The sequence below is a fragment of the Ambystoma mexicanum genome, chromosome 5q (genome assembly GCF_040938575.1).
Source record: "Ambystoma mexicanum isolate Mex_15411 chromosome 5q, UKY_AmexF1_1, whole genome shotgun sequence".
Taxonomy (NCBI): Eukaryota; Metazoa; Chordata; class Amphibia; order Caudata; family Ambystomatidae; genus Ambystoma; species Ambystoma mexicanum.
The window spans coordinates 667,132,820-667,159,193 of NC_090933.1; the positions used below are offsets into that span (position 1 = coordinate 667,132,820).

The following is a 26,374-nucleotide window of genomic DNA, read 5'->3' on the forward strand; positions in this document are numbered from 1 at the left end:
CAAATCACTTAATAAAGGTCACCAACAATAGACATAAAAGGAAAGCATTTGGTTAGAACAACTGGCATAATACTGGCCCCTACCGTTAGACAGTTCTGTGTCGAGATTTCCCCCCCCCCCCAACAACAATACCCTACAAGCCCAGTCCGTATATTGTTCAATAAGTTTTATTTGCTTCTACAATGTTTGTACCACCCCAATGTACCTGGAAGAGCAGAATTCGACAACGAGTCATCGACAAATCCTTCTTGAGCAGCTCCCTTTAAAAGCAGGAGCCACGGATCGTCGAGATCCCACGAAGAAAGTGAACCCGGTGTCGAGGCAGCTGCTTCAATGCCAGCGGTGCTCTTTGACGATGGAGCGAAGAAGTCCTGCAAGGAAGAGGCGTGCGGGGCACCTCGATGTCGATAGTTCAGGACCGCAAAGAGTTTGTGAAGAACTGTGGCCCAGCAAAGGCGTCGAGTCGTCTGGCGTCTCTACGGTCTTTGTGTGGCAGTGCGGACAAGCGTGTCCGTGAATCAAAAGTCTTAGGCAAAGGAGCGTTGCGGCTCCGGTCGTCTATGGCACTGCGTCAAGCGGTCCACTCTTCTGGGCAACACTGCTTCGACGGGCCTCCAGCAGTTATAGCAAGCCTGCGAACCCTGGTCGGCAACGGTGGACGGAATGTCCGGTGCTCATCTTCGTTCTCCTCGGCGGTCCCAGTCTCCGGTCGGCAGCCTATCAAGGGTCTGACTTCCAGGGAGCTTTGGCAAAGGTTAGCAGCGCTCGATGGTCCCTCGGAGCACGGGAAGAGGGCGCCTTACCAGGTCCTCTTGAATCAGTCTCGACGGCGTTCAGATTTCGGCGAAGGGAGACAGTAGTCAACCTTCTTCAGGCTCGGCTCCGAGATTCAGCTTCAGTTTAAAAGGTCAGTTTCTACTTCAGCTTCGGAACGAATTCTAGCAGTGAGAGGCCCCCAGATATACTAGTTGATCTCACTCATTCTGCTGGGTCACACCGAGGCAACCACTCACTCAGAAGGGCATTCAGCAGTCAGTCAGCCAATCAGGCAGGCAGTGCATTCAAGCCATTCTCCTCCCTCTCAGACACTCACAAGGAATGTGTATTGGGACAAGTACCCAGCCATTCAACACTACACAATGCATTCATACCAGTTACGGGCAGGGCTGTCTCAGTCATTGTGTCAAACATCAGAAACTAGACATCCACAACAAGAAGTGCATATTGGTCACACACTCCATTCACCCAGGTCCCACCCACAGGGTGTACCCACAACGTACAGTCACTGGGAAGACTCCAGCCAGTCTGGCCTGAACTTCACAATAACACCATATATGGAACTTCCACCCAGCAGCCAGTCAGGTGGAAGGAACAAAGTCAGGGCTTCCCGGGAAAACAAGTTACAGGCAATAGAAAGCAAGAGGCCATCTTGTTTCCTATCAGGAATAACTGAATGCAGTAGCAGGGCCTGGGTGTCCCCAAAATGGAGGATACTCAGAGCACCTGTCAAATTCAGGATGGAGCTGCCACCAGCCCATACCCTGCTATGTGGGCCACACACAGGTGCCCAAAAACATACACCAGGGGCACAGGGTTGTACCCCCACCCAAGGGTGCCCTAAGGGTATCCCATGGGTCTGTACACCAAACCAAAAACAGGAAGAGCTGCACCTCCTGGGCAGAAAACAATACAGAACACAAAAGGACTACAGGACAATGACAGGGAAGCCCTGTCCCTCCAATGTATTTCCAGCATCACAGTAGACAATGTTAAAAGTATAAAAAAGAAATTTTTCCAAAAAAATATTTTTAGCGGTGTACAATGCTCACCCATACCATATGGCTCTTCGTGCCATAGTTCTACATAAAATCCAGCAGTTCATGGTTCCTAAACTTTCCACACCATCAGCATTCTAGCTGACATTACCATCACTCACTTCTGAAGTCATACAGGGGACACAAAAAGGAGCATTTGTAGTAATGAGGGTGACAGGAAGCGGCACTTGTGTCTTCAATAGTGTCCACAATGACGCCGTCAGTCAATTCGTGGCAAATCTCATGATAATTACAGGAGCTTCATTTCCCACACAGGAGTTGATGAATGTATGCCATCTCAACAGTACGAAGCTTATATGCTTCAGCCGTACCCGTACAGCACTTATGTTGAGGTTGCTGCTGCCTCGGCTGTAATCAGGACACCAATAATGTTGCTGTGCAATCTCAAATGCTCCAACTCAAAGTACCTGGAATCAATTGCGTTGTTATTCGGGTAACGCAAATAACCATGCCACATCATCAACATCTATATTTGTTCATTGAATAAACTCCAAACTAGGACTGAAGTGGGAATTACGGGATGGATAGATATATAGATCTAGATATATATGATACATTACTCACGTAATCGTATTTCTGATGCTTGCATCTGCTTAGATGCACATGCTGTGCATAGGCCGACATCTAGTGGAAGCTGCAGAGTATTACAGTTTGTTTTTCAAAACTCGAAAAGGGGCGTCGAACCAGGTCGTGCCAGTAACACTATCCGTAGTGTGACGTCCCTGTACCCATGATCGCTCACGCGTGTAGGACCCTCAGATTGTATTTTTTCTAACATGAGGTAGCATGAGGAGTAGCGCGAGTACAGAGTATCCAAGCAGATAAGATAGATAAGACTACACGAATCCTTCTCTCAGAGGGGAACAAGGGCGGGCGCATGTGAATCTTAGCAGATACAAACATCAGAAATACGATTACGGTGAGTAATGTATCCCTTCTGAGGCTTGTGGAATCTGCTTAGATCACATGCTGTGCATAGATTAACGAGCAGTGTTAGGGGAAGGTGGTGGGATGAGAAGGTTCATGAGCGAACAAGTGTCTTAGAACCACCTGTCCCACTTGATTGTCTTGGAATGAGTGTCAATGCAGTAGTGCTGAGTAAAGGTGTGAATAGAGCTCCATGTAGCTACTTTGCAAATGCTGTCGAGGGGTACATTTGCAATGAAAGCCAGAGTGGCTCCAGTACCTCTTGTAGAGTGGGCCCTTGGCGTAAATGGCAGTGTTTTATCTGAAAGGGAATAGCACAGTTGGATACATCCAACTATTCACTTAGAGATGGCATTCTTAGAGACACGATCTCCCTCGCTGCCTGGAGTTATGCAGACGAACAGTTGATCTGTTTTTCTTAGCGGTCTGGTCTTGTCTACATAGTAGAGGACCGCGCTCCTCACATCTAGTGTGTGGAGTTTCACCTCAGCAGAGCTCTTGGGTTCTTGGAAGAAGGCCAGTAGCTCAATAGACTGGTTAACATGGAATTTGGAAATTAACTTGGGTGAAATCCTAGGGTGAGTGAGTAAAATCAGTTTATCCTTATGAATAGTAAAGAAAGGACCCTGCACTGACAGTTTGAATTTCACTGACCCTTCTTATGGAGGTGATGGCTACTAAGAAGGCAGTTGTACAAGTCAGGCGTTTGAGACTATATTTATACATGGGCTCAAAGGGAGGTCCCATGAGCTTAGCAAGTACGACATTAAGGTCCTAACATGGTGGTGGGTTAGCAATTGGAGGGTGGAGTCTCTTTACCCCTTCCATAAATGCTGTGACAACTGGCACTCTCCACAATGACACCTTGTTATGGGAAGTGGGGTAGGCTGATAAAGCTGCCAGGTGCACTGTAAGTGAGTTAAGCACTAACCCTGCATCCAATAGGTGGAGCATATAGGTGACAACATTAGAAGGAGCACAAACAACTGGGTTGATTTACTTATTCTGGCACCAAATAACAAATTGTTTCCAGTTGTCATAGTAACAGTGCCTTGTGTTAGGTTTTTCTTTCAAGATATCCATACATCTCTGGGGTAAATTGAGATGTCCGAACTATGACTTCAGGAGCCATGCTGCCAAGTTCATTGAGTTGGGCTGAGGATGCACGGTTAGCCCCTCGTGCTGGGAGAGTAGGTTGTACCAGCACAGGAGTTTGATGGGGTCGCACACCGCGAGTTTGCGTAGATGTGGATACCATGGTCGTCGTGCCCACATAGGAGCAACCAGGATGCGCGTCATCGGTTCCCTGTGGATCTTGTTCACCACCTTCCTCAAGAGGGGTTGGTGGAAAAGTGTAGGCAAACATCCCTGACCAATTCATCCATAGGGCATTCCCCTTGGAGCCTGGCTAGCGGAACCTGGATGCGAAGTCTGGGCATTGCCTGTTTTCACTTGTGGCGAATAGGTCTATAGTGGGGAAACCCCACAGAGAAGAGGTCTCCTACGACTTTGTGTAGTTTCCACTCGTGTTCTTCTGGGAGGGGATCCCTGCTCAGAGCATCTGCTAGCGAGTTTAGATCCCCTGGAACATGTTGGGATGACCGGTAAATCTTCAGTTTGACTGCCCATTTCCAGATTTTCTGGGCAAGCTTGGACAGATTTGGCAAACAAGTGCCCCCTTGTTTGTTTAGGTAAAACATTGCAGTCATGCTGTCCGTTAGGATCTGCACTGACTGATTGGATAGGAGGGGTTTGAATGGCTGAAGCGCTCTGAAGACTGCCAGAAGTTCTAGCAGATTGATTTGGTTCTGAGCCACTGTGTGAGACCAGAGACCCTGAGCTGTATGGTGAAGGTAGTGGGCTGCCCATCCTGCTAGGGAGGCGTCTGTTGTGAAAACGGCCTATATCTCTGCATCGTACAAGGGTTTCCCCCATCGTAAGATTCTCTTGTCCACCAGCGAAGACTCTGTACTATCGTTGGAGAAACAGCCACTAGATCGTCCCACTGACCACTTGCTTGAGATCACTGTTTCGCCAACCATTCCTGCATGGGTCGCAGGCGCGTGTGGGGAACCAGGTAAATGCAAGATGCCATCATGCCAAGCAAACGCATCGCTTTGCGCACCCTTATCTGGCAACCGGTCTGATAGAGGAATTTGCAGCAACAGATTTCAAATTCTTTCCTCTGATGGAAAGGCCAACCCCTCTTCGGTGTTTAGGACAGCTACTAGGAGCTGTTTTGAGGTGCTTGGCACAAGGCTTAATTTTTTCTTGTTGATTGAGAAGCCCAATTGGAATGGGAGGTTGATTGTTCTTTGGATGTTTATTCTGCAAATTAAGGGGGATTCCCCTGTAATGAGCCAGTCGTCCAGGTATGGGTACACTGGGATTGCCTCCCTGCGTAGGTGAGCCGCCACCACCAGTACTTTGGTGAATACCCTTGGAGCCGAGGCTATTCCGAAGGGCATCACCTTGAACTGGATTTTGAAAACGCAAAAATCTTCTGTGCGCTGGGAACATTGAAATATGAAAATAGGCATCTTTCATATCCAATATTGCCATGTAATCTCCCTTTTTTAGTAGGTAGGGGGATTACCTCTTGTAGTGTAGTCATGCAGATTTTTTGTGGCTTGACATACGTGTTTGCAGGGCGCAAATCAAATACTGGGTGCATTGTTAGATCTTTTTTTGTCACAAGGAAGTAGGTTGAATAAATACCCCTGTTTACCTGGCTGCTCGGGACGAATTCTATGGCGTCCTTTGCGAGCAGAATGGCGATCTCCTCGAGGAGGATTTTCTGGTGTTCCAACGAGTGCACCTTCTGTCTCGGAGGATGGTCGTGGGGGCATCCTAGTAGCTCTATACAGTATCCTGCGGACACTGGACAGCACCCATTTGTCCAAAGTGATCCCCTCCCATGAGTGGGTGAAGGTGGAAATGTGCCCCCCTACTGGGGATGCATGGGAGGGGACCCGAAGCGGAACGTCACTGTTTACTGTGTGGTGGTACCAACTCTGGCGGGGCTGCCTCTACCCCTAGTGCGGCCTCTGCACTGGCCTCTGGGGAAGCCCAGTGATGCTTCCTCCACTGCATTGCCAAATAGTACGTTCGGCTCTACCGCCATGTCTAAAAGAGTGGCTTGGGTTTTGGGTTTGAACCCTGTCCGTCTTAACCAAGCATGACGTTTTATTACAGTGCCTTCGGCGATTAATCTTCCAGCATTATCTGCTGCATCAAAGTTTGTTTTCAGTATGCAACCTGATACAGACCTTCCATCTGCTGCCAGCTGAGCCAAATGGCTCTTCAGTGGTTCAGGTGCGGAGGATACCAAAGCAGCTACTTCTTCCCACTGATGGCAATTGTAGCTTGCCAAAAGAGTGGCATTATTGCCAATTTGTGCCTGATATGCGGAAGTGGAGCCACGTTTCCTGCCCAGAGCATATAGTCTTTTGCTCTCTTTATCTGGAGGTGCTTCAGAAGAAGCAAGTGGTGTACCTGCCTTCTTTCTGGTGGTAGTTACTACCAGGGAGTCGGGTTTTAATTGACCCCTAATATACAGGGGATCGGAGGGTGCGGCACGGAATAATTTTTCAACTCGCGGATTAACCGCAAGAGTACGATTTGGAGTTACCAGTGAGGGGTCAATTCTACGCTGGATAGATTTAGATATAGGGGATAGCCTGAGTAATGGCTCTTTAGTCACCTAGGATCTCTTCCGCGAAATCCCTGTCCTCTTGGACACCTTGTGTGTCAATATGAAAATGGGCTGCTGCCTTAGCCAGTACCTCGTTGAGATGTGGTTGATCATCTACCGTTGAGTAATGCACCGAGGGTGAGAGGGGGGGGGGGGGGGGGGGACGAGTCTTTAGGAATTGTGGAGTCAAGATGGTAGGCTTCAGCCTCATCCTCCTCCTGGTCCTAGTTATCCCCATAATAAGAGACCCCTGTCTTGTCTTCCAGCATTTGTGGCACAGTATGACTCGGGATGGTAAGGTTCAATGACCAAAGGGTCTGTGACCAAGCCCTGCGCAGGGGCATCAGAGAGGAGTTTTTTAGCAGGGGGTTGAGAGGCCTTGGACCCCAAAGGGGCAGAGGTTGCTGGTGTGTTGGCATAATTATGAAAATAATTAGGGTCTTTTTCATAGAAGTCTGCCATAAATTACATTCTTCTCATAACCCCATCGATATTAGCTGAATTCCATTCTATGGAGCTAGGGATAACCACAACATCTTCCGTTTCCTCCTCTATGCCCATATCAGTGGGAGGGATGATTTTACTTTTAGTGGGAGGGTCAGGGACCTTGGACTTTCCTACTGATTTAGGGGCCTTTTTTTCTCCTTATGAACATGGTGTTCTGAAGGCTTTTTGTGTTGTTTATCCCCCTTCCCATGACTAGAGGAATGTTTTCCAGTGCTTTTAGTGGCCTCCGAGGGATCTGACACCTTGCGTCGAGATTCGGAGGTGGTACGAGATTGAGGTGGTCTTTAAGGGTGGACGTTGAATCTCTGGAGTAGACGCTACGTGCCTTACCTGAGGCTAGAGATCGGAATCTTCCTCTTCCGACGATCGGGCCTCTGGGACTATTGGCAGTGCGGCACCTTTTTCAACCGCGGACGGTTGGTCTTTGTCATGAGGCGAACGGGAACGCCCAGAGGACACAGATTCGTTGGACCGCTCTCGGTGTCTTCCGTTGCCGATTGCCGGGGCTGATGCGTTTAGTGGAAGTAGTGTGTGTCGCGCTTATGCCGCTGGGTGTTGTCCCCATAACTGGGCCGCCGGCCAGTCCTCTGGGGGTCAGGGGCTTGCGCGTGTGTGTCCGAAGTCACCCCTCTGCCCTCACCGTCCGATACGGCGGCGTTGCTGCCATTGTTAAATGGCCCTTCGGCGTCCATGGCCTCTAGTTGGCTGCCGTAGTGGGCCCAGCGTTTAGTGGAGCGGTCCTTCATTGTTTTCGGCTTGAAGAGCTTGCAAGCTCGACAGGTAGCCTCGGGATGGTATCGTGGAAGACCCAGATTGCACATATTGTGCTCATCTACCCAGGGAAACTTCCTGTTACACAGGGCAGAATTGGAAAGGAGGAGTACTCTCCATAGGTCTCAAATCGGCAGCACGCGGATATATGTAGGAAATAAATGTGGGAAGGCCTGTATGACCACCCCCCACTTGTACAGGGCCGAGGCTAGAGGCCTTCCAAGGCCCAAAGTCTGTCGTGGAGTTCTCGACGGCTGGTTTCCTCAATCTTCATTGACGTCGATATTCTGTGTAGGGTGGAAGAGAACGAGGAAGTTTAACAATAATTTTAGTATAATTGGCTAATGCCAAGGGAACTCCGCAACATGCGTCCGACAAGTATGGCGGAAAAAAACAATCTGAGGGTCCTACACGTGTGAGGGATCATGCGTATAGGTGATGTCACACTCGGGATAGTATTACTGGCACGCCCTGGTTCGACGCCCCTTTTCAAGTTTAAATGAACAACCTAATACTCCGCAGCTTCCACTAGATGTCGGCCTATGCACAGCACGTGAATCTAAGCAGATTCCACAAGCCTCAGAAATATGACATGCATTACTTACCGTAATAGCATTTCTGATGATTGTATCTGCTTAGATTCACATGCTGTGCATATGGTCCGACATCCAGTGGTAACCACAGAGTATTGCATCTCGTCTTTCGGGGACTGAAAAGGGACGTTGGCATAGGCGTGTCTAACACTTTCCCTATCGTGACGTGTGTGTAGTACCCAAAATCCCTCACGCACCGAGGTCCCTCCGATTGTATTTTTTCTGCCATGAGGGAGCCCAAGGCTATAGTGAGTGAGTACATAAAGAGAGAAAGTAGTAAGACGTCTATGTTCCTTCCACCCCGAGCGGGGAGGTAGGGAGGGCGCATGTGAATCTAAGCAGATACAATCATCAGAAATGCTATTACGTAAGTAATGCATGTCTTCTGATGCTTGTTAATCTGCTTAGAATCACATGCTGTGCATAGACTAGCGAGCAGTACCCGGAGTGGGAGGTAGGTTGTGAGAAGGAACAGTAGAGAAAAGATTTTAGTACCGCTTGTCCCACCTGAGAATCAGACCTAGAATGAGTGTCTAGGCAATAGTGTTTTGTAAAGGTGTGTATAGAACTCCAGAATGCCGCTTTGCAAATGGACTTAAGAGGAACATTTGCAATCAATGCTATGGATGCCCCAGTGCCTCGAGAAGTGTGCTCTAGGCTTGAAGGGCAGTTCTCTCTTAGCAAGAGTGTAACAGTGTGATGCATTTGACAATCCACCTTGAGATAGCCGATTTAGAGACAGGATCCCCCTTCTCTACCAGCTGCCACTGAAACAAAGAACTGTTTAGTCTTTCTTAGTGGTTTAGTTCTTTCCAGGTAAAACATGACTGCCCTGCGCATGTCAAGTGTGTGAAGGCTTCTTTCGGCCATGTTAGTAGGGTACTGGAAGAAAGTGGGTAGTTCGATTGATTGGTTCACATGGAATTTCGAGATGAATTTAGGCGCAAACCTGGGATGTGTGCGCAGAACTACCTTATCTTTGTGGACTGTAATAAAGGGGTCCAAAACAGAAGGAGCCTGTAGTTCCCTAACCCTTCTGATAGAAGTGATAGCCACTAGGAAGGCGGTCTTATAAGTCAGGTTTTTCAGATTTGCTTTATGCATAGGCTCAAAGGGAGCTCCCATGATCCTGGTCAAAACCACATTCAGATCCCATCCAGGGGCTGGGTGAGAGATGGGAGGATAAATCCTCTTAACCCCTTCCATAAAGGCTTTAATCACTGGTATTTTCCACCACAATACCTTTTGTTGTGATGTGGTAGGCCGACAGAGCAGCAAGAAGAACCTTTAGGGAATTGAAGACTAACCCAGTGTCCAACAGGTAGGTTAGATACAGCACAATGTGTGAGGGTGAGCAATCGATGGGATTGACGCCCTTGGAATTGCACCAGATGACAAAATGTTTCCACTTGCTGGCATAGCAATAACGTGTATTAGGTTTTCTCGCTTCCCCGAGTATGTCCATGCACCTCTGAGGGAGTTGCAGGTTTCCAAACTCTATGACCTCAGGAGCCAAGCTGCTAAATTCAGAGTTTGTGGGCATGGGTGCAGGGTCTCCCCCCTGTCCTGAGACAACATGTTGTATGGTCAGGGTAGCTTGACTGGTGGGGAGAGGGACATTTCCATCAGGTGAGCGAACCAGGGTTGGCGGGCCCACATGGGGGCCACCAGTATCATGGTAACTGGTTCCTGGTGCACCTTTTGCACCATCTTGTAGAGAATGGGAGTTGGGGGGGGGGTGGGGTACATAGACAAATTTCCCCAACCAAGTTATCCAGAGACCGTTCCCCTTGGATAGGTTCTGGGGGTACCTGGAGGCGTAGTCTTGGCATTGGGCGTTCTCCTGAGTAGCAAACATGTCGATCTCTGGGAAACCCCATTCTGTGAAGACGTTGGACACAATGTCTTCGTGCAGTTGCCATTCGTATTCTTCTGGCAAAGGAAAATCTCTGCCGAGTAAGTCTGCCAGAAGATTGAGTTCCCCTGGAACATGTTGGGACAACAAAAACATCTTGTGTTTGAGAGCCCTTATCCAAATGTTTTGGGACAGCTTGGATAGCCCTGGAGAGTGAGTGCCCCCCCGTTTGTTCAGGTAATACAATGCTGCAGTGCTGTCGGGTAGGATCAGCATTGTCTTCCCTTGCAGTTGCATCTGAAAGGCTTTCAATGCTTTGAAAACCGCTAATAGCTCCAGTAAGTTTATATGATTGGACGCTACTTGAGGGGACCAGACCCCATGCCCAGTCTGCCGAAGCGGGCGAGTCCCCCACCCTGTGAAAGATGCGTCTGTCATGAGAGTGGCTTCCACTGCAGGGGTGGTGAAGGGCTTCCCCTTCAAGAGGTTTTCTCTTGACCATCACTGCAGAGAGAATAACGAGGGCTAGCAAGACAACAGATCTTCCCATCGTCTGCTGGCCTGACACCACTGGCTGTTGAGCCACTCTTGCATGGGACGCATGCGCAGCCGCGCGTGGGTAACCAAGTAGGGAATAGTTTCTTACCTGTAACTCCATTTCTCCAGCATTGGTATCTTTCATGGATTCACATGCTTAGAATATTATTCCCCGTCGTCAGGCTGGGAATCCCCGGTACATTATATAGACCCTTTCCCATAGGAAAACTTTTTCGACGCTTATGCGTCCTATCCACCTCGTTTTGTATCATGCGTGCCCGCGCCGTCAGGACGCCATGATATAAATACAGGACCCGCCCCCGCGCTCCCTCAGATTTCGGCCCCCAAAGTAGTGGGGGAACCAGTTTGCATGGCATGGGGAGGCAGGCGGGCGCATGTGAATCCATGAAAGATACCAATGCTGGAGAAATGGAGTTACAGGTAAGAAACTATTCCCTTCTCCAGCATTGGATCTTTCATGGATTCACATGCTTAGAATAGATTACATAGCAGTACCATCCCGAAAAGAGGAGGCGTGCATGCAAACTCACATACTTTCCTCACAATGCCAGTTCTCTATGGTCGTGTACCCACCGGCAATAGTTAACATAGAGAACGAACAATATTCAATCATAATTGCAACCAGAACTAACCCCTCAAGCGGGGCTTACCTTATTGGAATAGGTGTCGAAGCACCGCCTGTCCCATCCGAGTATCTTCGGCATGTTGTTGTGGCAGGCAGTAATGGCGGGTAAAAGTGTGTGTAGCCGCCCAGGTAGCCGCCGTGCAGATGTCCCCCAGAGGGACTCCAGACCACAGCGCCGTCGACGATGCCGCCGCTCTAGTGGAATGAGCTCTTGGGCGTCGCAGAAGAGGCTTCCCAGCCTTGGAATGGCAGTACGAAATGGTAGACGATACCCATCTTGACAGTCCTTGCTTTGCCTTTAGCACCCAGACCATAGGCCACGAACAATTGCCTCGTTTCCCTGAAAGGTTGCGTGCGATGAAGATAAAACTTGAGAGCCCTCTTCACGTCTAATGTGTGTAACGTGCGCTCCGCTCCCGAGCATGGCTCTGGAAAAAACGTAGGTAAGACAATAGAGGAATGTTTATGGAACACTGAAGGCGCTTTCGGTATGAACTGTGGGTTAGTGGCAAGGACCACCTTGTTCTTAAAAAATCTTAAGTATGGTGGGTCTACCATTAGAGCTTGGATTTCCGAAATACGTCGGGCTGAAGTGATGGCCACCAGGAAGGCCAATTTCCAGGACAAAAACTTTAGAGACGACGATGACATTGGTTCAAAAGGAGGTTTCATAAGAGACGCTAACACCAGATTGAGGCTCCACACCGGAGGAAATCTCTTCTCGGGAGGGAAACTCCTGAACAACCCTTTAAGGAAGTGCTTAATCAGGCGGTCGCTGAATAATGGTGCGGAATGTCGTTGACGTGTAAACCTGGAGATGGCGGCCAGGTGTACTTTTATCGACGACACCGATAAGCCTTTTTGAGCTAAGAACAGCAAGTATGGAAGGAGCTGTTCCGGCATAATCGACTGCGGAACCAAACCTGGTTGATCCCCACACCACTGACAGAAACTCCTCCATTTGTACGAGTATGAAGTGTTTGTGGAAGGTGCTCTTGCAGCTTGCAGAATACGACGACACTCCTCCGGAATCGTTAGCTGGCCAAATTCGGCGAAGTCAGGAGCCAGGCCGTCAACTTGAGGCTGTCCGGGTCGTGATGCCAGACGATACCCTCCTGTCGAGACAGAAGGTTGGGGATCTTCCTGAACCTCATTGGCTCCGCCGCAGCCAAGTGCAGCAGGTCTGAGAATCACACCTGTCTGGCCCAATACGGGGCTACCAGAATCACCCGACATGGGTACTTGAGGAACCATTGCAACGTCCTCCGGATAAGAGGAAAAGGAGGGAATGCGTACAGGAATTTGTTCGTCCATGGGAAGGAGAACGCATCTCCCAGTGAGCCCTGTTGAGGCCATCTGCTTGCATACTGCAGGCATTTTCTGTTGTCCTTCGTCGCGAACAGATCGATGGAAGGATGTCCCCACTTCTTGAATGCATGTTGTAGTTGCTGGTCGTTCAGCACCCATTCGTGAACCTCGTTCATTTCCCTGCTGAGGGCATCTGCCTCCACATTTCTCACGCCTGGTAGGTGGAACGCCAAGATTAGCATGTTGTGTTGCAGGGCCCAATGCCAGATTTTCTGTGCCTCCGTCGACAGGGACCTGGAACGTGTTCCTCCTTGTTTCCTTAAGTAAAACATTGTAGTCGTGTTGTCCGTCATGACACGCCCCACAGAGTCTCTCAGTTGAGGAAGAAAAGGTTTTAGAGCCCACCGCACTGCTCTCAGTTCTAGCAGGTTGATATGCAGGGAGGGCTCTTGTAACGACCACCGGCCTTGTACTTGTAACGTCTCCAGATGAGCTCCCCATCCGCTCAGCGATGCATCCGTCACCACCGTCTTCTGGAACTCCGGTTCCACCAGAGGCATTCCTTTCGTTAGATGAGTAGAAACTCTCCACCAGCGGAGTGCTTGTACCAGTTGTTCGTCGATGACCAGTCTGTCGGACCAGCGACCTTGGCTCTGCATCCAACGGTCCGCTAGAAATTCCTGGCAAGGTCTCATAAACAGACGGCAGTTGTTTATCAACGGAATGCAGGACTACATGGTCCCTAGCAGGGACATGTATTTGCGCACCGACACCCTGGTACCGCATTTCCATTCCGACGCCTTGCTTTGTAGCTTCTGTATTCTTTCGCTGGATGGTCTTACAAGGCTTGTGTGCGTATGAAACTCCGCTCCTAGAAAGACCAAGGTCCTCGAGGGCTCTACGGAGGACTTGCTGAAGTTTATCGCGAAGCCGAATTCCTGTAAAAGGGACATCGTGGCCCCCAGACTGTTTCGTGTTTGTTCCATGGACGAGCCTCTGACCAGCCAGTCTAAATATGGATAGACATGGTGACCGTCCTTCCTTAAATGGGCCGCTATGTGGGCCAAGCACTTGGTGAACGTCCTGGGGGAGGACTTGAGACCGAACGGGAGGACCTTGAACTGAAAATGCATTTGCCCGATGACGAACCTTAAATATCTCCTGTGTCGTGGACGTATTGGGATATGAAAATATGCGTCCTGAAGATCTAGAGACGACAGATAATCCATGGGTTGCACTGACCTAATAACCTCCTGGAGCTTTAGCATTTTGAATTTTGAGCTCTTTAGCCATTTGTTGAGTACCCTCAGGTCGAGAATGGGCCTCCATTTTCCATTTGGCTTCTTGACGACGAAGAACCGGGAATAAACCCCTTGTCCTTCCTGTGCCACAGGAACCCGTTCTACCGCTCCTTTTTGTAGCATAAGCGCCACCTCTTGTCTTAGAACTCGAAGGTGGGGCTGGGCCGAAAACACTGGCGGAAGACTTGGAGGCTTGTTTTTGAATTGCAGCGCATGACCCATGCGAACCGTGTCCAGAACCCATCGATCTGTGGTGATGCATTCCCATTGGTCGATATGATGAGACTCGACCCCCCCAGGACGTTCCGAAGGCCGTCATTGGTTGCTAGTTTGCTTGTCCTTCGTCGACGAGGGACCCGAGCCTCGTCGTCTGGAGGCTTGATAATCTCTGCCTCTACGTGCCGACTGGGATGCCCGTCTGTAGCCTTGTGAGGAGTATGAGGGCCTGTTAAATCCACGGTCCCTAGAGGCTCCAAAGCGGGAGTTTCCGGAGGCGCCCCTGAAGGGGCGAAAAGAGCGAAAACTTCTACCTGTCTGGAGGGCGCCAAGAGACCTAGCGGTATCCGTGTCTTCCTTCATCCCCTTCAAGGCTTCATCAACCTTGTCTCCAAACAGATGTTCTCCTTCACATGGCATGTCTAGAACTTTGTACTGGACTTCAGGTCTAAAAGTAGTACATTTGAGCCACGCTTGTCGACGAAGTACTACGCCATGATTGATTTGTTTGAACCCCGACTCTGCTAGGTCCACCGCAATATTAATTGCATGGTTCGAGGCCTCCTCACCATCCCGTACTAGTAACATGGCTGCTTTGCGATGTTCTTCCGGCAGGTGTTCTAGGATAGGGGTATTTTATGCCACATCTCCCTATCGTAACGCGATACAATCGCTAAGGAGTTGGCTGCTCTTACCGTCGTGGCGCCGACTGAGAGCACCTTTTTCCCGAAGGCGTCCTGTCTCCTTGCCTCGCTTTCTGGAGGGGTTGAACATTTTTGCTGTACTCTGGCCTTCCTAGCCGCTGCCGCCGATACCACAGAGTCTGACAGTGGCTGTGATGTTAGACATTTTGGAGTGGACTCCGGAGCTTTAAACTTTTTCTCAATACGCCCCTTAATAGCCAGTTCCGAGAACGGATGACGCATCGTCTTGAGGCCTTCTTGCCATACGTGGTCCAGGATTGGGATGGCAAATACCGATTTCCTCCTTTGACCCATGTGATCAAAAAGAAAACAATCTTTCTTTTGCTCCTCAGGAATTAAGCCGAACTCGGAACACGCTTTCCCCATCATTGCATGGAAGGCTCCCACATCATCCGAAGAAGATGGTTGTGCCTGGCTCCTCGTAGACTCTACCTCTACATCCGAATTCCATGTTGGGTCCCTCGACGGTGACAGGGAGATGTCCGACCCTGAGTCACCTCGTATAGAATCGGACTCCGATAGCTCACCCTCCTCCTGCACTCGAGGACGATCCTTCACCACCTGGGAGGCCGAAGGGCTTTTGGTCGTCGTGCGAGCTGCTTGAGCTTGTTCGTCGACGGAAGGTGCAGAAAATATCGACGATGAAGTGCCAGGCTGAGGGATCTGCGTATCCAGACGCTGCAGGAGCTTCTGAAGTGTATTAAGCACATCCAGAGACAAAACCGTCTGGGGGGTCCGCAACGTCGAGGATAGAGGGACCACACCCCCACTCGCACTCGTCGTCGACGTATTGGAAGGCCGTAGGCCCAAGTCCGACGGCTGCATAACCATGTCACCTTCTCCTTCCACCGACGACCCCGGCAAGGCCGTGTCTTGCAGCAGGACCTCAGGGGGGGCCGGTTCACAAACCTCTGCCTGCCAGGCCATAAATTGAGTCCCCGTCAACGAAGGAATCCCCACCGCTGCTGCCTGAATAGTAATCGGCATCGTCAGCGATACCGGGGTCGACGAGCCAGTCGCCGGCACCGAGCCTTTAGACTTCGTAGCCGATTTCGTTGCCGACTTCCCTGCTGAAGCGTCTCGACTCACGGAAGACCTAGGACGGTCCCCTGAGGAGGATTTTGATGCCGCTTGCCTCTCCGTCTTAGAGGATGAGGAGGAGGACTTTTTGTGTGATGAGGAAGACCCAGCATGCTTCCCCGCATGCTTGTCCGCAGGGCATTTTTCGACAGGCCTCACCTTCTTCGAGGGAGGTTCCGACTTGCTCCTGGAGGCCGTGGAGCCAACTTCTGATGCCGGATAGGCACCCGCTCCGTCGTTAAGCCAGTCGACCAACCTTCTTTTCCGGTCTTTAAGGGTTTTTTGGGAGAAACCCTGGCATTTCTCGCATGTATCCGCCGTGTGGTGCGGGTGGAGACAGTAGATACAATCCATGTGGGCATCCCCTTCATAGACTTTTTTGAGTCCACATGTGGCACAAGGACGGAATAAAGCTTTTCCGGACATATTTTCTTCAGAACGTAACTTCGCCGAAGCGAAAACACAACCTAACTTCAATTAGCAGTAACCGCGAGGATCCCACTACTTTGAAAGACGGTTGAAATCTAAGGGAGCGCGGGGGCGGGTCCTGTATTTATATCATGGCGTCCTGACGGCGCGGGCACGCATGATACAAAACGAGGTGGATAGGACGCATAAGCGTCGAAAAAGTTTTCCTACGGGAAAGGGTCTATATAATGTACCGGGGATTCCCAGCCTGACGACGGGGAATATTCTAAGCATGTGAATCCATGAAAGATCCAATGCTGAAGAATATACATGACGCCATCATCCCTAGCAAACGCATGGCCTTGCGAACCGTCACCTCCCGACTGGCTACATATTGAGGAATCTGAGAGAGCATGTTCTGAACCCTCTCGCTAGAGGGGAAGACAAGACAGTCTTCCGTCCGAAATAGGGCTCCCAGAAATTGTTTTACTTGGCTGGGGACTAAGCTGGATTTCTTTTCGTTGATTGAAAAACCCAGGCTGAAGAGGAGATCTACTGTTTTTTGGGTGTTCGAAAAACAAGCGAACAAGTCCCCCGTAATGAGCCAGTCGTCAAGGTAAGGGTAAACTGGGACTGATAGTCTGCGCAGGTGTGCTGCTGCCACTGCCAGGACTTTGGTAAACACCCTTGGTGCGGGGGCGATGCCAAAGGGGAGTACCTTGAATTGGTAGTGCTTGTCCTGGATCATGAACCTTGGATATTTCCTGTGCGCTGGCAACATCGAAATATAAAAGTATGCATCATTCATGTCCAACGTTGCCATGAAGTCCCCATGTTTCAGCAATGGGATCACCTCCAGCATTGTTACCATGTGAAACTTCTGGGGTTTTATAAACTTGTTCGCTGGGCGCAGATCTAGAACAGGACGCATGGTGAGATCCTTTTTGGGTAAAAGGAAGTACACTGAATAAATACCCTCGTTTACCTGAAGAATAGGGACGGCTTCTATGGCGTCCTTTCCCAGCAGTGCTTCCACCTCTTGGATCAGGATCTCCAGATGGTCCGGTGAAAGGCGCCGTGAGTGCGGCAGTCTGAACTGTGGAGGTTGGTCGAATTCCACACAACCGTGGGCGACCGTCTCTTAGACCCACTGATCGGAAGTTATTCCCTCCCATGCCTGGAGGAAAGATGTTAATCGCCCCCCCGACCGGGGTGACATGGGAGGGGACTTGGTGGTCATTTCTGACCAGAGGCTGTGGCTCCTCTGGGATTGGGGCCTCTGCCTCTACCTTTGCCGCGTTTCTGACCCCTTGAGGGGTAGTAAGTGGGGATTCCAGATGTTTGATTAGTGTTGAAGTTACCCGTGCCGTAGTTGTTTTGACCAGCACAGGCTTGCCCTCGAAAGGACCGCCGAGAGTTATTACCCCTCTGGTTGGAGGGTTTGTGTAATTTGGTGCAGAGACCTTATAGTCTAATGCTCCTTATTGGCTGTCTCCAACGCTTCATCTACTGCTTTCACAAAGAGGTTAGTCTCCTCAATGGGTTTATTAATGAGGGAGGTCTGGGTCTCAGGTCTAAATCCTGATGTACGCAGCCATGTGTGTCTTTTCAGTAGAGTCCCTGGTGCAAGAGACCTGCCTGCAGTTTCCGCAGTATCCAGGGTCTTCACCACATTCTGGTTAACCAGTCTTCCCTCCGAAACAACGGCGAGAAGCTTTGATCTGGCGGGTACGGGAACCTCTTGGAGGCCTTCCTGGAGCAAATTCCATTGGCCATCAGCATAGCTTGCTAACAGAGTAGTATTATTAGCAACCCGAATAGTGTATGCAGCTGCTGACGTGACACGTTTGCCCAGGGCATACAGCCGCTTAGACTCCTTGTCCGGTGGTGATTCCTCCATGGCAAGGGGTACCCCTGCCCTCTTTCGAGTGGTAGTCACTACCATTGAGTCTGGGATGGAGTGCCCTTTGATATATAGGGAATCGGAAGGAGCAGGTCGAAATTATTTTTCGACTCTCCGTTTTACTGCACGTGTCTGAGCAGGTGAGACCAATGAGGGAGCTACCCGTCTCTTAACAGAGTTAAGGAGGGGGATGGATTGACTCGCCAGAGGTTTTTCTTTAATAATATCCTCCACGAAATCCTGCTCAGGTACCGCCTCTTGCGTGGCAATTTTGAAGTATTCAGCTGCTTTCTTCAACATGGAGTTGAAAGCCATTTGGTCATCCACAGGGGATGCCTGGCGAGCCGGGGTGGGCGGAAGAGAGTCTAGGCACAAAACATCAGTGTCCTGATCTTGCTGTGTCCAAGGGTCTTGACCTTCCTGCTGGGTTTCCTCCCAGTTGTCCCTAGTATCCTGTTGATCCTCCTCATAATTTGAGAAAAGAAGCTTCTTATTCATTATAGATGTCTCTATATGTGTCCATCTGGACCACGTCATCTTGTTGGAAAACATGAGACTGATCCTCCTGAATTTGGAGGTTAGGGTAGGGTCTACCCGAGCCCTTTTCGGGGGAGGATAATCAGAAGAACTGATAATCTGCTCCAGCCGATCCATACAACCCTCAAATTTGTCTATAGTCCATTTAGAGGACCCAAACGGGCCTACGCGAGGAGAAACGATGTTCTTCGCACTGTGGCATCGAAGGGAACCTCTCAGGGTGTCGGAAGGAGGCTCTCGACTATCTTCGTAGGCCTCATCGGAATCGGAACCCAATCCGCCGAAAGGTTTTCCGCGGCCTGGCCCATAACCTTAGGCGGAACCTGAGTAAGGCCCACCGCCGCTGCGATTCTTCCGATGATACTTTCGATAGTCACCGAATCGTCGTGAGACAAAGGCTCAGGTGATTTGTTGGCAGTTGTAATACCGTCCGCGGCACTAGGGGGCCTAGCGGTTGGTTTTCCGGGTAGAGGCCTAGCCACAGTTTTCGGGCCTACCGAGGCCTTGGAAACCAGCGAAGCGTCGGGCTCCCGCACTTCGACGCATGTAGGTTTCGGAGAAACGCCCTTAGTTTGTTTAGATTGCCCAGTCGCAAAACGCTGCTGCGGATGCGGGGAAGGCTTTGGATCTGAACGATCAGAGGGAACCGGCAAAGTTTTCGATGAAGGCGTCGAAATGGCGTAGGGGTTGTGTGCTTAGTGCGATGCGCTTGTACGCCTCTGTCGCCGGGTGTAGTCCCTGTAGCAAGACCAGAGTCGAGCCTGGAAGGGTCGGGGACGGGCGTGGCGGACCTAGAAGTGTCCGCCTCAAGGTCTATAACATCCGCATTGGACGTTTGGTCATCCGAAGTACCTCCGTCACTTTCAGCTGGCGTGGCGGTGGGGCAAGGGGGCTCTATGCGTGACATGCTGTACGCAGCCCACCGCTTTACACGATGCTCCTTAAGGGTCTTGGGCCGAAGGAGTTTGCACACCGCACACTGCTCCTCGTCATGCTCTAGGGGGAGACAGGCGTTACACGTCGTGTGTTTGTCCTTCCAAGGATATCTGACCCTACACTTATGGCAGAATCTAAAAGGAGTCCTTTCAATAGCCAAAGGGAAGGATGACCAGACCAACAGGGAAAAGAGGGGAAAGGAGGAAAGGCATACTAAACAATATAGCCACCCCAACCCTACTCTCCTCTCCTCCCTACTGTATAGGTCGGCCAGAGGGCCCGACCACGTGGAAGATCCGGCCGCCTGATTTTAGGCGCCGAAATCCACAGCCGTAGGCGATTACCCCGTAGTCTTCGTCAAAGATGTTCTTGTTGGGCGAAGTGACTTAACGGGGAATAAACCGACAATTCGGTAAAGATAAACAAGGTCTCTAGTAAGAGCTCTGCTATAGGGCGACCAGTTATCTGGGCGGAAAAAAACAATCAGAGGGACCTCGGCGCGTGAGGGATTTTGGGTACTACACACATCACGATAGGGATAGTGTTACTGACACGCCTATGCTGACATCCCCTTTCGGTCCCCGAAAGACAAAATGCAATACTCTGCGGTTACCACTGGATGTCGGACCATATGCACAGCATGTGATTCTAAGCAGATTAACAAGCATCAGAAATATATATTACGTTTTCATGTACCGCATTAGACAAGGGTAGTATAAAACGTGTTACTACAATGGATTAGACCTTAGTTAGGCTAACAAAGTCATTTATTTGCAGTCTTTCCTAATCTTCAAATTAATTAATCAGGCATAGGAAGAATGAGGCTCCTGGAATAGACGGACAATTCACCTCTAGAAAGTCCCATCGCTTCCGATTGGTTTCCTGTACAAAGAGCTTTACACAGAGGTTCCGACACAAAAGATTTAAGTGGGGCACTGAAAAGAACATGCAAGCATCCAAGAGAAAGAAACACTGCTGCTATGCTCTCAAAGAGGCACGAAGGGATGGGGTAGTGTCAGTCATGGCATGTGCAAATCTACTGAAGGCCGGAATCTTTAAACAGTCAATTGCCTTGTATAAAAAATAAGGCAGACAGCATTTAGAAGTGCTCACTTCAGATAGTACTAATACACAACGAAACTTGGCAAAACTACAAATCAAGTGACGCAAATTGAAAAGTATGTGTAAGCGCTTTGAAGCACTGGACTTGTGTATACGCGCTTTACAAATAAACAATTACAATTCACACACTTTCCCATTTGCATCACTTGATTTGTACATGGTCAGATTTCATGGTGGATTTGGGGGTTGGAGATAAAGGGGGATGGTAAGGGGGTAGAGAGATACACACTTTAACATAGCAATTGAAGACTTACTTTTGAATCACATTTTGCAAGCTGAGCATCATACCCAGTTCGCTCTTCATTTTTTCCCGGTTTGCTCGACATTCTGCTAAATATCGTAGGGCCTGTAAAACATGAAAGGATGAAAAATTAGCTTCTTAAATTTGTTTCGTTTACAAGAAGCGTCAGGAAAAATAAAAGGTCAAACATGATTTTGTTCCGAATGGGGCAACATAAAGGTATGCACATCTTGAAAATGCTAGCTACGCTACCTCTACCGTTACTTGCTTATGGGATATAAATGCATGTATATACCAAAAGCGCATTTGGTGCATGATGGATCACATTCTCCGGTCTTACAGTCCAAGTGCAACGCACATGGACCCTACTTCACCAAAGTGTCAGCCAAGTTGCGGAAACTGTTCAAAGAGAATGAAACTCTAGAAGGAGATCACAAGGTTAACTAGTGAAGTCGGGAGAAAAAAGTGCCATGTGAACACATTACTAGCTTTTCATATAGTGCACAACTTTTGAGGTACTAAATGCCGTTTTATAGACGTTTTTAGAACAAAGCCAACATTTATTTATGCATTTCTGAAACAATGTAGGATGGAATAAAACCGGCTTTCTTTACACTGAGAAGGCTTTATTATTTAGGAAGCAATGCTGTGTTCCGAGAGCAGTACTGGGTGGTAGCGGCACACTGCCCATGTTCACCTGTAAGGCATGCTGTTAACACCTGGAACGGCATGAAGAGAGCATATTATTGCTATGATGCTAAGGGCTAGGATTTTGTGCTAAATGAGCTACAGCGAGTACGCAGTTAGTTTTGCCTAAAAAGAAAACAAAAATACACTCAGGGTGGATGCCAGGGTGCAGTGCCTTAATTTCCAAGGCAAGCAGGGAAAATGAAGTGTGGGGCAGGGTTAGGAATTCAATTATTGTAATTTGATTAAATGCATGATTTAGCTGAAACAAAAGAACAAGTTACTTACCAACTGGTAAAGTTCTTTCGACTGGATGTTCCTCCAATGTATTCCACATCTTTGACGTGTAATGTCCACAGCTGTGCACGTCGGAAACTTTCGGCAGAGGGCGTCCTGCGTCGAGTCGATGTCCCTCGAAGGCCTCCGTCGAGGGCGACGTCACCGGATGTTATGAATAGGACGCACGGCGCCCGTAGCCTCAGTTTAAGTTTTTTCCCTCAGAACGTGTGGCATCAGTCTCATGCCTGCTTGACTGCACTTACCCTTGCGGAAACTGAAGCTGCAATATCATAGGAAATTCTCCAGAGCGGCATGCTTCGAGGGCGATGTGGAATACGTTGATGTTCCTCCAAGTCGAAAGAACGTTACCAGTTGGTAAGTAACTTGTTCTTTGAATGGAGTGTGTCCTCCAACGTATTCCACATCTTTGACAGACTCCCAAAGCAGTACTAGTAATTGAGGAGGGAAAAGAATTTAGAGTACCAAATTAGATTGCGGAATAAAGAACCGCCTTCCCAAAGGCCATATCCTGACCATGGATTGCATCCAGGGAGTAAAATTTAACAAAAGTGTGGATTGAAGCCCATGTGGCTGCATCACATATGTTCCTACTGGCTACTTCCATTGCCCCTGGAGGGCTGTGGAAGTAGCCATGCCCCTAGTGGAATTAGCTCTCAAGCCATCAGGAGGGTCCTTACCCACCAACCGGTAACACTCCATAATGGTGAGGATAATCCACCTGGACAAGGTCTGTTTGGTAACGGCCTGGGCCAAACCGTGTCCAGCATATCCTAAAAAGAGTTGATCGTCGACTCTGACCCTGGACACCCTAGAAATGTAAAAGCTCAGAGCTCTCCTAGGATCCAACCGATGGAGTCGCTCCTCTTCCTTACCAGGATGAGGAGGAAGGTAGAAAGATGGAAGGACCACCTTTTGACTCAAATGATATTCAGACACTACCTTGGGTAGAAAAGAGGGACGTACCCGCAGTACAACCCTGTCCTTGTGGAACACAGTAAAGGGTGGCTTAGATGAAAGTGCCTGCAATTCACTCACTCTGCGAGCAGAAGTAACCGCAACCAAGAACAGTCTTGAAGGACAGTAATCTCAAAAGGACAAGAGTGCAAAGGTTTAAACGGAGCACCCATGAGAAATTTCAAAACCAAATTCAAATTCCAAACCGGCACCTGGAAATGGGACGGCGGGAATACATTAGTCAGTCCTTTAAGAAACTGAGAAATCAAAAGGAATCTTAAAGTAAGAACATTCTTCAGACGAGCGCTTAAAGATAGACAGCGCCGCCAGGTAAACCTTAATGGTACCCACTTGAAGGCCCCTGTGGGCCAAAGAAAGTTAAGAAAGACAAAACCATAGGAATGGAGCACAGAAAAGGATCAACACTGTGACCTCTGCACCAGTCACAGAACTTACGCAAGCGGCAAGGGTACAGGGATTTTGTTGCAGGCCGCCTGGCCGAAAGCAACACCTACATCAAGCCATCCGGGAGGTTCCAATCCTTACACCTGAACCTTTCAGATACCAAGCATGATGGTTGAGAGTATTGACCTCTGGATGGAGAACTTGAGCCCCCCGCCCCCCACTCGCGAGAGAGCAGATCCTCTCGGTAGAGAAGACAGCGTGGTGGGCAGATGGACATTTCTAGAAGGTCCGGGTACCACGCTCTCCTGGCCCAATACGAAGCAATGAGGATCATGTGGGAACCTAACCTCCGCAACAACTGAGGAATGACGGGGACTGGAGGAAATGCGTACAACAGTGGGAATGACCAATCCACCACTAACGCGTCTCCTAAAGCTCCTCTTGGAGGAAATTCCCTTGAGCAGAATCTCTTGCACTTCCGGTTGACACTGGTGGCGAAGAGATCCACTTGCGGGGTGCCCAAAAGGCCAAAGATCTCCTGAAGGACTTCCTGAGCCAACTCCCACTCGTGAGAGATCGTGCTCTGCCTGCTCAGAGCATCCGCCGCCGCATTTTCGTCTCCGGCCAGATTAACTGCCGAGATCTAAATGTCCTGCTGGATGGCCCAGAACCAGAGCTGTATCGCCTCTCTGCACAACGTGAGTGACCCTACCCCTTTTCCGCTTTTTTGTTGAGGTATTGCATGGCCACTGTGTTGTCCGTCATGATCAGGACACTCTTCCCCCGTACAAAAGGCAGAAAAGCTTTCAGGGCTAGCCTGATGGCCCTCAGCTCTAACAGATTGATGTGGAGTTTGGCCTCCGACTGAGTCCAACGACTGCTGGTAGTCAAATCCTTTGCATGAGCGCCCCATCCTGTGAGGGAAGCATCAGTCACTAGAGTCACCTCCAACCATGGTTGCCAAAACGGCTACCCCCCTCATCAGGTTTCCTTCGTTGGCCGACCACAGAAGATCCTGGGAGACCGAGAGTGGAATCTGAACAGGATCCAACATCTTGCCTGAGAACTGTGACCACTGCATCTTGAGAGCCCATTGCAGGGATCTCATCTGCATCCTGGCCTCTGGCACCAGAAAAATGCATGATGCCATGAGGCCGATCAACCTTAAGAATTCGAAGGCCGGGAGACTCTGGGCATGTTGAAACTTGTCGACCATCTGCACAATGCGATGAGCCCTTACCTTGGAAGGCGAACACTACCCCAAGGACGTGTCTAACACAGCCACGATGTACTGGAGCTGTTGGGAAGGTGTCAGATGCGACTTTTTGAAATTCAGGGAGAAGCCAAGCTTGTGGAGGGTGCGGCAGGTGAGACCGAGGTGATCCAACGCTTGCTCGGGAGAGCGTGCCCGGATCAGCCAGTCGTCCAGGTAGGGATAGACGTGAATCCCCCCCCCTCGCCTGAGGTACGCTGCCACCACCACCACCATTAGCTTGGTGAAAACCCTCGGGCAGAGGTCAATCCGAACAGCAGGACCCGAAGCTGAAAGTGCGAGTCGCCAGCCGCAACCCTCAGGTACTCTGTTCGCTGGATGGATCGGCACATGAAAGTAAGCATCATTGAGGTTCAGAGACACCAATCAATCCTGAAGTTGAAGGGCCTGGAGGACTTGAGAATGAGTGACCATCTTGAACTTGTCCTTCCGGAGAAGTTTGTTCAACCAACGCAAGTCCAAGATGGGTCTCAATCCCTGTCCTTCTTTTGGATAAAAAAAATAAGGTGAATACCATCCCTTGTTCCTCTCCGCTACAGGCACCAGTTCTATAGCGCCTTTCTCCAGCAGGGACAAGATCTCCTGCGCAAGGAGCGGATCTGGAAGCTTCAAAGAGTTTCCCAGGTGGATTGTCGTGAGGCCGCTGAAGGAAGGGAAGCCAATAGCCGTGGGCAATGGTATCCAGAACCCACGCATCTGAAGTAATGGCTCGCCACTCTTCAAGATGCTGAGACAGTCTGCCCCCAACTGGCGAAACATGGGACATGGCCTCATGACTGCTTGGAAGCGGCTGCGGCAGCTGCCCGAGCGGCTTTGGCACCACAATTTCCCTTAACAGCTCGGGTACTTTTTTGCTGGCCCCTTTGACTGGCAGCCCCTCTCGTTCAACCAAAGGATGAGTATTAACAAAAAGAACTTCCCCCTCCATTGCTGTCCCCTAGGACGAAAAGGAGGAGGTTGATGCACAGCTGCACTCAAAGATTTAGCCGCAGCTTTCGAGGTATGCACCCTCTCAAAGCTCTCGTCAGCCTTGCTGCCAAACAAATGTGCGCCATCAAAGGGCATGTTGAGAAGACGGACCTGCACATCCGGAGCAAAACCCAACTTCCGCAACCACGCAAATCTGCGTATAATGGTGCTCGCAGCCATGAATCGGCTAAAACCGTCGGCCGTATCCAGACCCGACTGAAGGGATTCACACATGGCATCCTTGCCGTCCTGCACAAGAGAAAGGAACCCATCCCTTTCTTCCCCCTTGGGAATATGCTCAGCCGCTAACGAAACAGTTCCACAGAGTGGGTGAGAACCTTGCCAACGAACAAGTGGAGTTGACCGATTTCAATGCCATTCTCCCAGCACAAAATACCTTCCGGGCCCAACCGTCAAAGCGCTTGTCGTCCCTATCCAGAGGAATGGTAGGGCACGCTGCCTGCCTCGAGGTGGCCGTAGCCACCAGAACCACCAAACTCTCGGGAGTGGGGCGAGTAGATAAACAGCTGGGGTCGCTAACGGAAGGGCAGTATTTCTTAGTTAAAGATTTATTAACAGCCTGAAGAGATTCCAAGACTGCCAATTAGCTGCCACCCTTTTCTGCAAGGTAAGATGAAATGGCAAAACAGGGTCAGAGGACGGAC

At 49.8% G+C, this 26,374-nt stretch overlaps 1 protein-coding gene across 2 annotated transcripts in view; it reads right to left on the reverse strand.

Moving 5' to 3' along the window:
- The window catches only part of ARMC1 (armadillo repeat containing 1), a 515,376-nt gene that overhangs the window by 322,750 nt on the left and 166,252 nt on the right, over positions 1-26,374 (reverse strand). For both annotated transcript variants that reach the window (XM_069621117.1, XM_069621116.1), the window contains exon 3: positions 21,135-21,226. In XM_069621117.1, the coding sequence (XP_069477218.1) occupies positions 21,135-21,226 (92 nt within the window). The remainder of the gene's footprint in view (positions 1-21,134; positions 21,227-26,374) is intronic.